Below are 16866 nucleotides of genomic sequence, written 5' to 3'. Positions count from 1 at the left end.
TCCCTCCCTCCCTCCCGTGGAAACTTCTGTTACTGTGTTGTTGTTTGTGCCGATATATTCCAGTAAAGAATTGTTATTCCCTTTCCCATATTTTTGCCTGGAAGCCCCGTAATTTCAAAGGTATAATAATTTGGAGGGAAGGGGTCATCTTTCCATTCCAGGAAGATTCCCGCCTCCCTTGGCAGACATCTGCCTTTTAAACCAGGACAGGGACACCAGAAAATACTGACTTTTTTTTCCTTGGTTCTATTTGATCTCACAGTGGCAAAAATACTGTCTTTCTATTCTATTGGTTCTATTCAATCTCACACCCGGCAGCCCTGGAGTTCACACCCTGAAGAGGCTGCTGTGGCAGACCATGACTGAGGGATGCTTTTATGTTCCAGTGCTCCGTTTTGGAAGGCACAGATCCCCCACACTGTGTCCCAGCCCAGGGAACACTCACCAGAGGAGATGTCCTCCAAGTTGAGCTTAATGGTGTCCGAGAGTGAAGTTGGTCCGGTGACACTGCCCCTGCCATGGCGAGGACAGAGGAGGAGATGGCTTGGTTAAAGAGAATTAAAGCAGAGGTCTGGCTGTCGTGGCTCAGGGGTGTAAAACCTGGTGTCAGGGCAGGTTTGAAATCAACACCCCGCCACGTGCTCAGCACAGTGCCCCTGCGGACAGGAGGCAGCTAAAGCCAAGTGGCCAGCGGCCAACAGCCACTGATGGGGCTTTGGGCACAGGGCAGGCAGGAAAAGCCCCCTGGTTGCTGGTGGTCCCATGAAGGACCCTGAACACACACCCAGACATGGCTCTGTGCCTCAGTTTCCCCATCTGTAACGTGATGGACATAAAGGTGTCCCCACAAACTTCTGTAACCTTTCCTGCTTTGCTACTCCCTAGCTGAAACTGCTGCTCCCATGGAGGAGCTTTCTCAGGAGATTTTGACCCACACAATCATTACAGAGTTTTGAGACATGAAGCCAAGGGAGCCCCAAACACCCTCTGAAAAGAGCAGCAACAGTTCTACACAGTGGACAGATGAATCCTAGAGGAAAGGACCAGCTTGTCACCAGTGCACCAGCTGGCACAGCCAACAGCAATAGCTTAAACAACCAAACAGGGGTGTCCTGAATCTAGCACACCACCTCACCTGTCCTTAAACTCAGCAGACAGGCTCCAAAAGCCACAACATCCACCGAAATCAGCACTTGAAGCTGCACAACATCATGAGTTTATTTCATGGCTGATGCCAATCGATGCCCACTCTGCCCTTTGGTTAAAAATCAAGGACCAGCTGTGCCTTCTGTTGTATTCCCAGGACTGCCACTGGCTCTGCTCTACACCTCCCAACAAGAGACACCTGCCCTTGCTCAAGGACAAAGCTGCTTATGCAATAACATCCCATGAGCAGTTCGGGGGAGGGACTGAGCAGAAACAATTATTTGATGGTGAAATGTTCCCTCTTGATTTCCAAAGTAAAAAAACAGCACTTTTCCTCTAAAAACAAAGCCAGCATACTTGTTTCTCTACTATGGGCAGACCTACTCACAACTTTTCTCTTGCTAAGTAGTAACTTTCTTGTTCTTTTTAACCCATCTCCCTTATCTCATTGGTATAATCGACTGCAGTTTGCTTTCATTCCTTCACTGCCTTGACCCAGTGCCTCCCAACAGCAGCTCCCAGCTCCACAGCTCCAGAGCAGCCAGATCAGCTCTCCTGCTGACCCTACACGATCCTAGCAGCACATGGCTCAGGCTAGCAGGGACAAGCCCTCATGCTGCTGCGGTGCTGAGGAATGAGCTCTGCCTCCCCTGTTTTCAGCCCTTCTCCCTTCTGCTGGGCCAGGATTCTCTCTTGCCATGGCACCAGCCCACGGGATGACACCCCTGTCCTTGGGACAGTTCCTGCTGCCCACTTCCCTGTGTCCCACATCAGCCCTCTCCTGGCTGTGGAAAGGAGCTCCCAGGGCACTCTCTGCACAGGAGCTGAGAGCACGGCTCGTGCCCCACAGCATGGCTGTGAGAGGTGAGGTGAGGCTGCTGCTGCCCATCTGGGATGGATTATTAATGGGAATGTTTACAAACACTGCTGCTGGTGCAGAATCACCCAGGCTGGCCCACCTCCAAAGCCCTGGGGGCCTTGCTGGCTGTTCAGGGGGACATCCCAGAGCAGCTACTGCCCAAAGCTGATCCATCCCACTGCCTGCCATGGCCCAAGGCAGAGGGAGATCCCTACAGGGAGGATGGTGCCAGCTCCCAGGTACCCACACAGGCCAGGAGGCATCCTCACACTAAGGCAATTCCAGGATCAAAGCAGAGATCAAAACCTCAGGAAAAACCTTTTTTCTCTGCTCAGCCCCAAAATGAGGGAGATGTCCCAGAGACAGCCACAGATGTGCCCACCAAGCTCCCACAGTCCTTACTTGATAGTCAGGATTGCAGGCCTAGGAGATCCAGCCACACTGAACTGGAATTCTTCCTCAAATGTCCCCAGCACGGTGGCACCGAAGGAGACCTGGATCGTCTGGGTCCCGCCTGGTGCAATGATGCCTTCCTTGGGTGCAAACTTGAAGCAGAAGCCCACGTTTGCATGTGAGGAGATATAGGTGAAGGGAGCAGCAATAGCTCCTAGGTTAACCAGCTGCACCTGCAGCAGCAAGAAAGCAAAATGCAAATACATGTGGAATCTTCCCTTCTCATGAGTTATTGTCTAATGATGCAATAAACATGCACTTTCTAACTTTACACTGTTGGAGAATTTTTGTCCATCTCAGTTGGATATCGATATTAGATCGATATTCATATTTTAGTAAGTCACCACCAGGCTTGCTGCTGCCTCAGGAGCCATCAGGATCCATCCCAAGTCCTGCTGCTCACCTCACGAACGTGGGGGGTGTTGACAGAAACGTTCCCAAGGTTCAGTGTATGACAGTTCAGTACAACCAGGGGTCCTCTGCCGTGTCCTCTGAGGCGCAGGGGCAGCCTGCTCTCACAGCCTGGGGAGAGATGTCCATTTCAGTACAATAATTCCCTCTGTTACACTGCAGTTTCCAGGCTGCCTCAGTGAGAGTCCCTGACTCTGAGCTGGATGCCACCAGCTCCTGATGCTGCAGGAGAAGATATGGACCCTTCTGTTCCCTCAGGAGATATCCCTTGGGGCTGACTTGCAATTTCTAACCCATTCCTTGGGCTGGTTTCCAATCTTAGCCACCAGTCTGCTGAGTTTCAAACACCTCTGATGTCCTGTAGTGGCAGGCCAAGCAGTAACGGGTATAAATTGAAAGAAAGGAAGTTTAGGTTCCATATTAGGAAGGAATTTTTTACTGTGAGGGTGGTGAGACACTGGAGCAGGTTCCCCAGGGGCGCTGTGGAGGTTCCAGCCCTGAAAGTGTTCAAAGCCAGGCTGGATGGGCTTGGAGCTCCCTGATCTAGTGGGAGGTGTCCCTGCCCAGAGGCCTTTAAGGTCCATTCCATCCTGACCTTCCTATAATTCTGTGGTGTCCTTCCCATGCACTTAGAGGAGCTCTGAAATCCATTCAGTGCAGCCACAAAGCTCATACAGAGTTTGGCAATTGCCAAACTACCTGGCCCAGTAGCACACGGCTTTGTTGCCAAAATCCTCAACTTCTGGCACTCAGCATTGTGTTCTCCTTCCACAGACTGAGCTGCAAGGTGACAATTCCCACACAGGGACAGAGGCAGGTGCTGGCCAAGGGTGCTCCTTCTACAAACACCCTGGGCTCAGCGGGACTCAGCCACTCTGGTCTGGTGGTGTCTGGGCAGTGGGAGTGATCCAGGGTCACCAAGATCATTTCTAACTCAGCTCCTACCCCCTGATGATGGATCTGTGTCAAATGGACCCATCCTGGACGTCAGTGGCCTAGAGGGCTCAGTGCTTGTTCACTAAAGCTGTTGTGCTCTGCAGCTCTTTGGCCTTTGAGGAAATGCTTGCAAAGCCATGGCAGGAAAACCTCTCCCTGCACTGCCTGGATTGTTCTGGGTTCAGGAGCCCAGACACAGGATTCTGAGCCCTGGCCTTGCACAGGAGACTCCCAGGAAGCTGAAGGGCCAGTGGGGATGTGCTAGCACTGCCCTGCTGGCCAGGGACTCTTCCCAGCAGTTACAGGGGAGCCCAGTGGGCTCAGGCTTGCACCATGGCTGCACTGAGGCTGAGAGAAGCAGGGGAAAGGAGCTGGACCTGAGATGTTGCAGTAAGCCACACTTCGGTACTCCAGTGCCTCTGTGGGTTTGAAGGTCACCTTGATTTCAGCTGAACTATTCGGCCCAATTTCTCCCTCCTAAAACAGAAAGAGACAGCAAAACATTTATCTTCAAACTTCACATTTCTTGCTTTCAACCACAGTCCTGCAAGCCTTAGTTTAGAGCATAGTGATGAGTGAACAACACAAGGAGCCCAAGGAAACACTCCAAACCCAGCTCAGCACTCTGCTGGAAGCTCTCAGTGCTCAGCTGATCAGCTCCCACTCTCCACAATGTTCCTACTGCTCTGACACAAGCCCTTGCTCACATCATGCTGCTGTCAGCTACAGCGGGATGCAACTGCCACTGTGCACTCATGGCTCTCACAAGAAGAGAACATGATCCCCTTCCTTGGAAATAAAAATATTAATTTAACCTGTGTTGAAAGAAAGCAGCAGTGGGGATTATTCTGGGGTTTACTCCAAGATGAGAAGGGATTTTGCACTGTGCAGACACCAGGCACTCATCATCTCTCACATCTTCAGTACTCAGAACCAGGGCTCTGGCTGATGGGAGGATGTGGGGGTTTGCTTGCACAAACAGAAAAGGAAAAGGTTTTCTGTCCCTGTGTGCAGGAGAACTCAAAAGGCCCATTTCAACCTTCCACCCTTGTGTCCAAGCTCTCAGAGGACACTGGAAGGGACACTCAGAAATAGTGCAAGGCGTGGTTACAGGTGGGGATGGGCATTTCTATGATTAACCATGGCAAGCCTGAGGTCACTATGTGAACTGGCAGAGCTCCAACACCCTCTGCTGAGCCCCTGCCTACAAGAACTGCTCCCTGTGGACACTGCAGGACAGCACAGAGCGCCCTTGAGCTCGAGCCCTGGCAGCAGAGCTCGGCTTTGTCAGGCTCCCAGCCCTGCCCTGAGCCTGCAGGGCAGAAATGCTTCCAGCAGGGAGCTCTGCAGCTGCACCAAAACTCCATGTCCTCCCTCCCAGCACATCGGGCCAGCTGAGGATCTGCCAGTGACCGCATCCCGGTGGGAGGAGGGAGAGGGGGAGGAGGAGGAGGAGGAAGAGGAAGAGGGGAAGGAGGAAAATGAGGTTCTCAGCTATCACTTACCACTGGCTCAATGAAAAAAATGTCATCGGAGAACAGCATGGGGTCTTGTTGCACCTTTGCTATCTCCTCCAGGACTGTGTTGCTCAGGCGGGCAGTGTGATCTTCACAAGAGCCCATCTCTGACTCTGATGTTTCCTCCTCCGTTAAGTTTTCCTGCGACTTCTCTGACCACGGCCGCAGAAAACGACACTGCCTGCAGCCACAGGAGAGACAAGGCCAGCAGATCGTTTAATAAGCCACATATTTGCAGAGGGAAGTGTGAGTGCAGGAGGGCAAAGCACCTGGGGAGGAGCAGCAGCAGCTCCCCAGCAAGGGCTGACCCCAGGCCATGGGGTCCCACATGGATCAGAGGATAACTTGCTGTTCACTGGCACAGCAGGTCGTTTTACTCCACACCTGCAAGCTCAGGACATGTTTCCAAAGCCAGAGAGAACTTCCTGGCTCAAAGCCTCTGCCAAAACTGAGGGAGAACCGACCAGGCACTTCAAGTGGATTTTCCTACCACTGAGCTGCTCAGGGGAGGCAGATAAAGATCATGGAGCAGGACTTCCCTGGGAAGGGGAGACGAAGCTGGGCTGCAGCTACGTGTTACCAGCATCACTCTTTGTTTCTGCCATTTTGGACCTGCCCTGATCCCTACTCTGCCTTTCACAAGAGCATCCCACAGCACTTCCAAAGGAAATTGATAAATTCAGGCACCGCACCCCTTCAGTGACATTCAAGGTTTTATGCATGAAAACAGAAGCTCTGAGAGGTGAGGGGACTTTGTTGTGCAGGAGGGAGACAGCAAACTCCTGGAGAGGCCTTTTCATGATCCAGAGCTTTTTGGGTCCCATCCCAGTGCATGGTAGTAGAATGTCCTGAGGGGGAAAGGATCCTGCACTGTGTCCTCTCATTAAAAAGTCCTCTCAGCTCTGAGATCTCAAAAGTTGCTCTGACAGCAGGACAGTGGCCTTGGAGCTACAACCATGCCTAAGACTGGAAGTAAGGAAGAACAAAATGTCCTGGTGGCAGTCTAGGACACAAACTGGCATGAAAACAAATGTAATTGGAAAAAACCCACAAAACCGCAACCAGGCTGAAGTTTACTTTGGGGAAACCTAGTTGCTTCTGAGGGCAAAGCAGATCACCTGGGGTGTCCAGGCTGAGGCAGGGAAGTGGGGAAGAAATGGAAATAGAGAGCCCAGGGAAGTAGCCAGAGAAGGTCATGGGGTTTTTGTTAACACACAGAGCTTGTATGGAAGTCAGATGCTGAGTAAGGAGATGGAGAACAGTGGAAAACCAAGAAGCCCAGGGCACTAAAGCCATTCAGGTGGGCAAGGGTCAATCTCCTGGTCCTTTGCAGGCAATTTAAAATTACTCTGGGGACTGCAAGCAACCTGGCCCTCAGCAACCAGGGGCTTGCCACGGCAGTTTTGGCCCAGCAGTTTTGGCTCAGCAATTTTGGCTCAGCAGTTTTGGCCCGGCAGTTTTGGCCCAGAAGTTTTGGTTCAGCAGTTTTGGCTCAGCAGTTTTAGCCCAGCAGTTTTGGCCCAGCAGTTTTGGCTCAGCAGTTTTGGCCCAGCAGTTTTGGCCCAGCAGTTTTAACCCAGCAGTTTTGGCTTAGCAGTTTTGGTTCAGCAGTTTTGGCTCAGCAGTTTTGGCTCAGCAGTTTTGGCCCAGCAGTTTTGGCCCGGCAGTTTTGGCTCAGCAGTTTTGGCCCGGCAGTTTTGGCCCAGCAGTTTTGGCCTGGTGTTTTTTCAAGTTTTGCGTGGCAGCTCGCACAAGCAGCCTGAGCACAAAAGGTGCAGCCACCCACCTTCCTTGTGCAGAGGGTTGTGTCTTTTTGCTGGTTGTGAGGTGCTTGCCTTTTTTTTTTTTTTCTTTCTTCTTTATGTTTTTGGGTTTTTCCCCAGCGATGGTTTAGAAATGCTGAAAAGCCATTGCTGCTGCTGCTAGCAGGAGTGCACTAACTCAAAGAGACCCCCTCAGGAAGGGCACAGCTGTCCAGGCCCCTGGCTGCAGGGAGGGTCTGAGCCTGGTGTTAATGGCAGAAGTGCAGAAGACACCTGCGTGTGGTGTGAGCAGCTGAAGAATCTGCTCTGCCCAGTGGCAGAGCTTAAGGAAGAAGTGGAAAGGCTGAGGAGCATCAGGGAGAGTGACACAGAAATAAACTGGTGGAGTTACACCCCTCCAACCCTGAGAGAAGCTGAGCAGGAGTCAGAGGAGCTCTGCCCTTCTTGGGATCAGGCAGAAGGAGGAGACCTAGGACACGGTGGGGAATGGAAATGGGTCTCTCCTGGGGAGGCAATAAAATTCCATCCTGACTCCCATCACCTACCCAGGTGTCCTGACAGAACAGGTATGAGGCCTGACTCCAGAGGGTCAGGCAGATGACACGAAAGAAAAAATTCTGCCTGGAGAGTCTCCCAGCTGCACTTGGTCTGTCAGACAGATCACAGCCTCAAGAATTAAGAAAAGAAGGGTAGTGGGTAGTGGTAGTAGGTGACTCCCTTCTAAGGGGAGCTGAGGGCCCTGTAGATTGACTGGATCCATTCCACAGGGAAGTCTGTGCCTCGCTGGGGCCCAGGTACAGGATATCACCAGGAAATTCCCTAATAACTAAATGAACTTCATCTCTTCACCACTGTCTGGGGTACAGTGACTGTGAAATAAGAAGAGTTCTCAATATTCAGTGAAACAAGGAGGGGCATGGACAAAACTTTCACTCTGGACTTCTGGAGGGCAGATTTGGCCTGTTCAAGAGGCTGATTTGGCAAGAACCCTGGGAAACAGCCCTTAAAAACAAAGGGATCCAGGAAGGATGGACACACTTCTAGAAAGAAGTATTGAAGGCACAGGAACAGACTGTCCTTGTGTGCTGAAAGACAAGCTGGCAGGGAAGACAACCAGCCTGGATGGGCAGGGACCTTCTGAAGGAACTAAGGGAAAAAAAGAGGGTGTAGCACCTTTGGAAAGAGGGTGAGCTGTTTACGGATGTTGCCAGGTCATGTAAGAAGAAGATTAGAGAGGCAAAAGCCCAAGGAGAACTTGAGGAAATCCAGTCATTGCAACCAACCTTTCCTTCCCAAAATGCCACCCTTGGTTGGAGTTTAAGTGGAACTGGAATGCTCAGTGCTGAGCTCCTGAAGCCAGCAGGGACACACACCCTAGTGCCAGGCATGGTTTACTTGGCCCAAACCATTCAAAAGCACCAACACCCCCTGAGGCCACATGTCAGTTTTAGTCTTGGGCCATGTATCTCACTGAAATGAGATATGAAATGTCAGACCAACCTCCTCTTCTCTCGATTCTCTCCTTCCTCGGTAGGAAAAGCCTTCCACTGGAAGTGGGCCGTGACGTTACTCCTGTTCTCAATGAACATGGTTTTGTGGTTTGACATGGTGATGAACGTTGTCTGAACCGCCACGAAATTTGTGCTCAACCCAATGTTGAGCTTTACAGCTTCTGTGTGGAGCTCTGTGAGGGTACTTTCTTCACCTGGAACAAAGCAAGGGGGAGTCTTTGCTCAGCTCACTGGCTGATGGAAGCACGAGGAACAGCTGGCTGATGGAAGCAAACCACAGGTCACAGAAGAAAGTGTCACAGTTTTCAGCTGAGTCAGCAGCTCCATGGATCAGTCCATTTATCACATCCTGACAGCTCTGTGTGTACAGCATGAGGATGTCCTGGGCACCTCCTTAAACACCTTATTTCTGAGAGTGTTTGTGCAGATTTGGCCCCAGGGTGACTGTATGTGCAGTGAGATTTGTCAGATGTGCTCTGGTGACCCACTCAGGTCCCCGGGATTTCTGCATCAATGTCCTTCAAGTGACACTGAGGAGCCCTGTTCAGTCCTGGCTTGCCCAGGCTCTCCCTGGGCATCCCACGGGACTCCTGTCTCTCCTGATCCCTTGGATCCCTTGTTGCTGACAAGCAAATTTGCCTGGGGGCATGTGGGCGGCAAAAGGAGGCCCAGAGGAACAAGTGAAGTGACAGCCCACAGCACGAGGGGACACAGGTGAGGAAACACAACCAGCCTGGCTCTGCAATATGACAAACCACTACAAAATGAACACCGTGAAAATCATCATCATCTCCCTGCCCAAACCCACAGCCACATCAGTCTTGAAATATTTTATATTGTTCTGATCTCAAAAACCAAGCTGGAGCATTTCAGATTAAATAAAAAAGGGACAAAGGGAAGATTAATAAGTACAGAGCAGCTTCTAGATGAAGACTGACTGGGATTCCTCAGTCTAGAAATCACATGGGAGATAGATGTGAGAGGTTTGCAACAGCATGAATGGCCTGGGAAATGGGGACGAGGAAAAATTTGTCTTGATTTGTCACCAAACAGGAACTCGAGGGCCTGGAAATGTTATCAGACAGAAACTAATAGATGTGTAAGGGCAGTATAGAAAAAGGGTCTGTGACAAGCCAGGGGAGAAGCAGCATACGGGACAGAGGTGTGCAAGAAACACATTGCATTGGAGAGAGTCTGATGGAAACCTCACACCTCACATACAGCACTGCCCAGGAATAAAACAAAACTTCACCCAGGCATAGCCACACGGTAGTGGAGAATCAGGGATCCTCCTTCCTCCACTCAGCAACTCCCAGCAAAACGGGAGTCCAAAAATCTTAGTCCCGTTAGAGGGGATCCACTTTCTCAACCCCCTAAACACCAAGGAGTTCTCTGTTTTCTTTGGGGTAAAGCTGAACAGGGGAGGAACCTCTAGAGGGAATGGAGGGGGATGGGACAACAGGGAGCCATGGTGCAGAACTGTCCTGTGCCCGTGCAGGGCCCAGCACTCACCTGTGTTGCAGCACAGAGACCCCGAATAGTCACCGGTTATCAGCGCGTGGAATCCCACTGTCACCTGCACGGTGTCAACAGCGCCCACAGTTCCCGTGGCCGGAACCACGGAGAAAGGACTGCAACACAAAGAGAGGGCAGCAGCTGCAATGCTCTGGCTCCTTCTGTTGCTCATTCCCGGCCCTGGTACCACCCAAAGGGGTTTTGCACAAGGACAGAGCCTCACCTCTGGGTGCTCAGCTGGTAACGAGCTGCCCGCTTACTGACATTACGAACCAGCAGAGTCTTCTGGCTGCTGTGCTTGACCGGACACTCCGAGAAGTCCAGCTGGTCAGGGAACTCCAGGATAGCTGGGGCACCAATGGCCTGAATTGGCACAACTATCCTTTCCCTTGCAGTGGTGCAGATGAGCTTGTGGGAATAATCCTGCAGGAAAGGAACCTAGCTCAGCACAGGACATTTAGTGCCATCCCCATGGCAGAAGAAAAACCATTTCCTATAACCCTTCAAGGGCATCGATTTACCTATTCCACCCTAAAATGAATGCTAAGTTCTACTAATATGTCACATTTTAAGGGCACCAGTACGCTTTGCAAAACCTGTCTCAGTGGCATTAAGCTCTTGTGTCACTTGGGTCATCCAAAGAACTGCCTTAGGCCACCATAATTTCTACTCTAAATTTTAATGATGCTAAATAATTCCTAAGTCCCTTCTGAGGAGCTGGGGAACATAGGACATTCCTGTTTAGGTTTCTGTATTCCCACTGTCTGAGAAGAGAACAAAGTGTTAAACTGACCCTAAGCAGCAAAAAGAAGATGAGAAACCAGCTGCACCCAAAGAGCTCCTGCACCTCTGGCCTGGTGCAGAAACATGGGCTGGCTCAGACCTGCCCTCTAACTTTGCCTGTCCAACCAAGTCAGGAGAAGAACAGCACTAAGAGGTGGCAGCATGCTGTTGGAAAGAGCCTCCCTTTGTTTGCCGGCAAGGCTTCCCCCTTCCATGCCACGTCCCAAACCCTTCTGTATGAACAAGCCTCCAAATCACAGCACTGAGATCCGACTTGCCAGGGCCCCAGCACCAGTGTTCAAACCTCCCCAAAAAAGCAGGTTTGGCATGGAATGGGTGCCAGCTGACAGAGCCACCACAGTGACAGGCACGAAGGCAGAGGCACAACAGTGTCACTGCTGTGGAGTCACAGCTCTGCCTGCAGGTCGTGCCTGCCCTACACGAGCTCTTTCAGGCAGGTGGCCAAGTCCCCTGCAGCTCACCAACCTCCTGCTGGCTAAGGGCACCTAGAGCCCAGTGTGCCCGTGCCAGGCCGGGCTCACGGGCACAGCACATCCTCTGCCCTGGCCCTGCAGCTGTATCATGGTCAGCTGTGCTCTGGGACAGCACAGCTGCAAGGCTGGAGAACAGAGGGTGTGAAAAAGCACCGTCTTTGCTCCAGCCCAGGGTGAGGCAGGGAAGCTGTTGCCAGTCAGGTAGGAGGAAAGCTCTCAGACCTCTTTGTTCCTCTAGTGTTTTCCATAACAATGAAATCCCTTCCACTGTACCTAGAGATGGCCAAAGATCTATCAACACCCCTCTGTCATTTTCGCTGTTCCCCCTTGCCTCGGGGATGCTCAGGAATGTGCAGGGAGGGAAGCAGAGCCTGTCAGGCCTGGGCGCAGTGCCTGGCAGCATGAGCCAAGCTGTGACTGGCTGCAGGCTGCCTGCCCACGGCCTGGAGCCAGGCTCACAGCATGGATTGGGGCTGCACGGAGAGCAGGGAAAACAACGGCTTTGGGGGTAATTCTGTTCTGGCTCCTCCAGTCTCACCTTGCCCTTGCCAGGGGTGAAGCGGATGCGCACATGGGCAGGCACACCCGGCATCACAACACGGTATGCGTTGTTGGAGCACACGAGCTGGAAGTAAGGCGAGCTCTCCATGGAGATCCTCACCACCTCAGGCAACTGCAGGAAAGACATGAAACGATTGTTTTGCCACTCGTGGAAACAGGACAAGAGGAGACCTGTCCATGCCCTGGTGACATCCCTCCTTGACCCCTTTGCCAAAGCACTTTCAGCTGTGGAGCCACAGGCACGTCATTCCTGAAGGTGAACCCAAATCCCTTCTGGGTCCAGCATTTTGGCCAGGGGCAGTAGGGCAGTGCCTGGTGGGAAGGAAGGGCCAAGCAGGTCATCACCAGCACGATGGAGACAGAGCACTTGAACCAAGTCATCTGCATATTCAGCCAGACCAAAAAACCTGCTGGCTCCTGCCTGCACACAGTCACGCAGTAGCCGTGTTCCAGAGGGGGAATGTGCTGTCTGAAAGCAAAACAGCACATTATCCTGGGGGAAGGAAGAAATTCTCTTCTAGCAGATGAGGTTTGGGTAGGGCAGTTCTGGGGATACAGTCATGCAGGCAGACCAGCAAGAGAGGAGACCAAACACTTTGGCCTTACTGGGAAGAAAAGCAAACCTGAAAAGCAAAAGGAACACAGCAAGACAACCCCTAAAACAAGGAGATGGCAAAGAGAATTTAAATGGGCAGTAAAGCAGTGAGGAAGACTCATAAAATCATGAGAGCAATCAGCTGGTCAAAAGTGACAGAAACACAGACAGGCTGTGCCTACTGACTATGGGCTTCGAAGGCATTTTCTGCCTGGAGAAACATGACCAGCACTGACTCACAGTGTGGTTCCAGAATTAAAGGCCAGTCTTGGCTCTCCAGGGGTTCTTGCTGTCTGTGCAGGCAAGCTGGGCTGCTGGGCATTCCTGCCTGCAGCCAGCAGGCCAGGTTCTGTCCTCTGGGATACACAGACACAGCAAACATGCATTTTCTAGCACAGAGGTATCAACCCCCGAGCACCAAAATGCTCTCAAGAAGTCTAAAGTAGATGATTTTGACTCCCTCCTGTCTCTTGCCACCAGCTCACTCTTGGCACAAGGCTCATTTGAGAAAATGTTTCCCTGACTGAAATGCAAATGGTCTCCATTTTCCCCTTTACAGTGGAACACAACTGCTGACATTTTTTACCTTTTTCCCTCTCAACTCTCTTGGGAAACTGTAAAACAATCACAATTTCAAGTGAAGGTATAAACCTCCAGGAGCACATGGCTTTGGATGTGCTGTGGTTCACCAAAGGGAAAGCAGAGCACCATGCTGCTTTTGGAAAACCTGAGCAGAGCTGGATGAAGCCTAGCAGGAGCCCAAAGTGGCACCTAAAGGCTTCCTGCTGCTTCTGCTACATCAGCCTGATCCCAGGGCTCTTTCAGAACACACTTCCTGCAGTGCCAGTGCCAGTAATGAAAAGTGATTCCAGCATCAAGTGGAGAAGGCTCAGACCCTGAGCTTTGACTGTGAGCTGCACAAAGGGAGCCAAACAGGCTGAGAGAGGCAGAGGAGCCAAGATTAACCTGGGAAACACAGGATGTGGTATACACTCAAGGCAAAGCACGAGCGCAGGTAAGAACTGTACAGCCCTCAACATTCCTATCAATCCAGAGCTTTCAAGAGAAGGCAACTCCTTTGGGATAGATACCATCAGCACATGGCCAAAATCAGGGAGAATTCCCAGCACAAGAAGATTTCCACCATCTTGCAGAACAAAGGTGCTGAGACATTTTCTTGTGGATGTGCTGCAGCAGGTAACTTGCTTTGCTGTACACTCTGGCAATTACACCACTCTCCTCTTCCAGCACACTCTTACAGCTCCACCCCCCAGCACTTACCTTGTCCTTATTCACGAGAGACACCACCATTTCAGAGACCTCATGAGCGACAAAGCCCTGAAACACCACCTCTGGTGGGGAAATCTGAAGCAAGTTCTGCTTCGGGGGAACTGACGACAACTGGAGAGGCGAGAGAGAGCAGGGAGAGGTTCAGCTGCTGGGAGGAAGGGGCATGAAGGATCCCTTACACTGATCCCCAGTGAAGTACAGGCTCTGGGTGAGCACGTCTGCCCAGCCCACACTGGGCAAACAGTGGCTCACCCACCTCTGCTCTGAGCTGATCAAGAGCTGCTGGGCCACACAGAGCAGGCTCAAGCCAAGCTGCTCTTTTGGCACGTATTTCTCCAGGTTTCCTTCTCCACAATGCCAGGCAGCACTTACCTTAAGCACAGCCCTGTGCCCGTGTGGTCGCAGAGCTCTGGGGCACTGAGTGAGCACTCATGGAGTAAGTAAAACCCACAAATATACATCAGACTCTATGGGAAATGATTTTAGGATGTCCTTTACTCTGAGACAGGGAAACCAAGGCCCACACAAATGCAAATATCTTTTTTATCTAGAACTTAGACATCAGTAAGAAGAGAACAGTACCAGAGGAGGTGTGAGAGGTGAGGTGATATTTTGCTGAAGCCAAAAGGTTATCTAGCGAAAGAATGGAATTTGCTGGTTCTGTGTGTTCTTTGTGGTTTGGATTTGTTCAGGTTGGTTTGCTGGGTGCTGCTGTGAGAGGGACAGGGTTGAAGAGCTGGCCAAAAGGAAGCAGGATGAGACGGGAGGGGACAGAAGAGCTGGCAGCTGGACAGAATGGAAGTTCCCGAGTACCCATCCAAGGGGAAAGGGGACAGGGACCGCCCTGGTGGGGTACAAAGGAGATAGGAAGATTGCCATTTTCTCAGAGGGTGTGTTTGTTCGTCTCTGGGGGGAGGGAGACATGCCCAGCTCAGCTGAATTCTTACTTGTTACAGAATTTCTGAGAGAGAGAGGGCATGATTTATGTCTGGAGTGAGACTTGAGCTACCCCCTCAGACAGGCCCTGATAAGCGGCCTTGGTGGGGCCTCGAAGCCTTTGATGCAGTGAGAATTCAGTTGTGGCGCAGTCAGAAATTATGTTAAGGTAACTACAAAGTAATGAGCTATCCGAGCATGAATTAGAGTAGAGCTGCAGTGTGCAAAGCCTGACCACCTCAAGGCAAAGGTAAACAATGTTAGCTTGACAATTAGAGTGCCTTTGTAAACTGTAAACTATATGGGAGTGTATATAAACTGCCATCTTATCACGAATAAGGGGAAAATGTTGCATTAATCATATTGGTTGGATGTGCGTTCTGTCCTGTCCAATTTTCCCGTTTTATGAGGTCCCTGGCTTTTGTTACCAATAAATAGTTTTCTTTTGCTTTGATGATTTTGTCCCCTTTAATTGTATTTAAAAGTTAGTGCGTTTCAAACAGAGGTAAAAGCAAAAATAAAGTAACACAGAAGTTAGGAAAAAGACAAATGAGTGCTGAATGAGGAAAAGGTTCAGTTATTTTCTCAGCAACTTGGGTGAAAGTAGAGTTGGTGACTCCTTTTTCCATGAGCTTTAAATGGGTGCTTTCTTGTAATTATTGCCATTTTACATGATACCATTGTAGAGGCACATCTGGGCTGACACAACAACAGCAAATGCTTGTGGAGCAGAGACATTGCTTTGAGAAAACTCTCCCCTTTGTCTGCCTTCTCCAGCCACACTGCTGTCACTCCAGAGACACAAGCAGGCCTCCTGTGTGACTCCCCAGGAGACACAGCCTGCTGAAGGGACTGCCTGCAGCACCCTGTCCCTTGGTTGTGCCCTTCCCTGAGCTGCTCCCAACGCCCCTCTCCAGGGCAATCCTTAACCAGCGTCTCTTGCTGCCAATTTCCTGCTCAACAGCCCACCTCGGTCACCTACCCCTTTGGACTGTGCTTTATACTGAGCCAGTCCTGCCACAAAAGCAGCTTTAAACACACCTCTAGGTAGGCCCTGATGCAGATAAAGCACATCCATTCCCCTCTGCCCAGGGCGAGTCCCCTGCACATTGGCAGCCTGCAAAATCTAACACCCCGTCAGGGTCCAACACATTGTTCCAACCCAAAGCATTCATGAAATTCCTTTTGTTCAATCTGAAGTAATTACTGCAAGTCCTCGGCCTTCAAAGGCCAGTGCTGCCACTCGGAAAGGAATCCTGTGATCCCGAGCATTTGATGGCGACCACACCACAGCAAGAGGTGGCTACTTCATCAGGAGAATGGCAAATGGCAATTTTGTGCCTTTGTGTCCCCAGCCTTCCCCCCATTGTTTTAGCAATGGCAGCTACACTTAGGCAGCTTCAGCAGAGGTTATTTGTGTTGGCTTAGTGCAGATCAGGACTCCCATCCACCACTACCAGCAGTTTGCACCGACACCAGGACCTGGACACTGAGGTATTTTGCTGGAGGCAAGCCTGCCACAAGCACAGACCCTCTTCAAACTTCACATCAAACAGGTGTGGAAAAGGAAAAGAGCAGGAAAAGGCTACCTTTGGACCGGTCTTACTCATGTCTAGAAATGGGCCAGTTCTGGGCGCAATATTCTCCGCAATGCTGGCCTTCTTCTTCGTGTTGAAAAACTTCTCCCACAGGGACTTAGAGGGAAGCAGCTGAAAGGCAAAAATAAACCAGCTAGAGTCTCAGAGATGTGCTTGTTCACAAAAGCTTTTCTTGAACAAGTGGCACTAGTGAACAATTTGTGATCACATAGTCTAGAACAGTCCTGGAAGCCCTGGAAGGTACTTGCTGAAATACTTAGCACCAATAAATTAATAATACAGAGTGGAATACACATACTCCCACCCCACGGCTGCGTCCCATTAGCTTCTCTGTGATGTAATGTGACATCTTTGGGGATTTCTGCTCCTTGGGCATTTGTTTCCTCTTATGTTTCATTGGATTGAGGCATTGACCTTTTCAGAGAGTGGGGAGGAGCTCTCAGAACTCCCCTAACTCCATCCATGGACAACACTGAGAACTCACAGCAGGGAGATATC

At 51.0% G+C, this 16866-nt stretch overlaps 1 protein-coding gene and 1 pseudogene across 1 annotated transcript; both read right to left on the bottom strand.

The window, feature by feature from the left end:
• Nucleotides 1–16866, bottom strand: part of LOC116807532 (uncharacterized) — a 1256502-nt pseudogene that overhangs the window by 960151 nt on the left and 279485 nt on the right.
• On the bottom strand, nt 9544–13855 carry LOC140681516 (hydrocephalus-inducing protein homolog). The gene is made up of 5 exons (XM_072921409.1): nt 13826–13855; nt 11927–12061; nt 10335–10534; nt 10109–10227; nt 9544–9548 (listed from the first exon to the last, which is right to left on the bottom strand). Exons 1-5 carry the CDS (start codon nt 13853–13855, stop codon nt 9544–9546), a joined length of 489 nt encoding a protein of 162 aa, XP_072777510.1.

This window comes from Taeniopygia guttata, chromosome 37 (genome assembly GCF_048771995.1).
Source record: "Taeniopygia guttata chromosome 37, bTaeGut7.mat, whole genome shotgun sequence".
In the NCBI taxonomy this organism is placed as follows: Eukaryota; Metazoa; Chordata; class Aves; order Passeriformes; family Estrildidae; genus Taeniopygia; species Taeniopygia guttata.
Note: the sequence above shows the minus strand (reverse complement) of the source record. Positions and strands in the feature narration are given on the sequence as shown.

Excerpts from the sequence above, each read along its gene's own strand:
- LOC140681516 (XM_072921409.1), bottom strand. The coding sequence starts at position 13,855 with ATGGTGGTGTCTCTCGTGAATAAGGACAAG. Across the intron at positions 12,062-13,825 it reads CTCTCGTGAATAAGGACAAG|TTGCCTGAGGTGGTGAGGAT; the intron begins GTAAGTGCTGGG and ends TCTTTCCTGCAG. Across the intron at positions 10,228-10,334 it reads TACCAGCTGAGCACCCAGAG|TCCTTTCTCCGTGGTTCCGG; the intron begins GTGAGGCTCTGT and ends TTTGTGTTGCAG.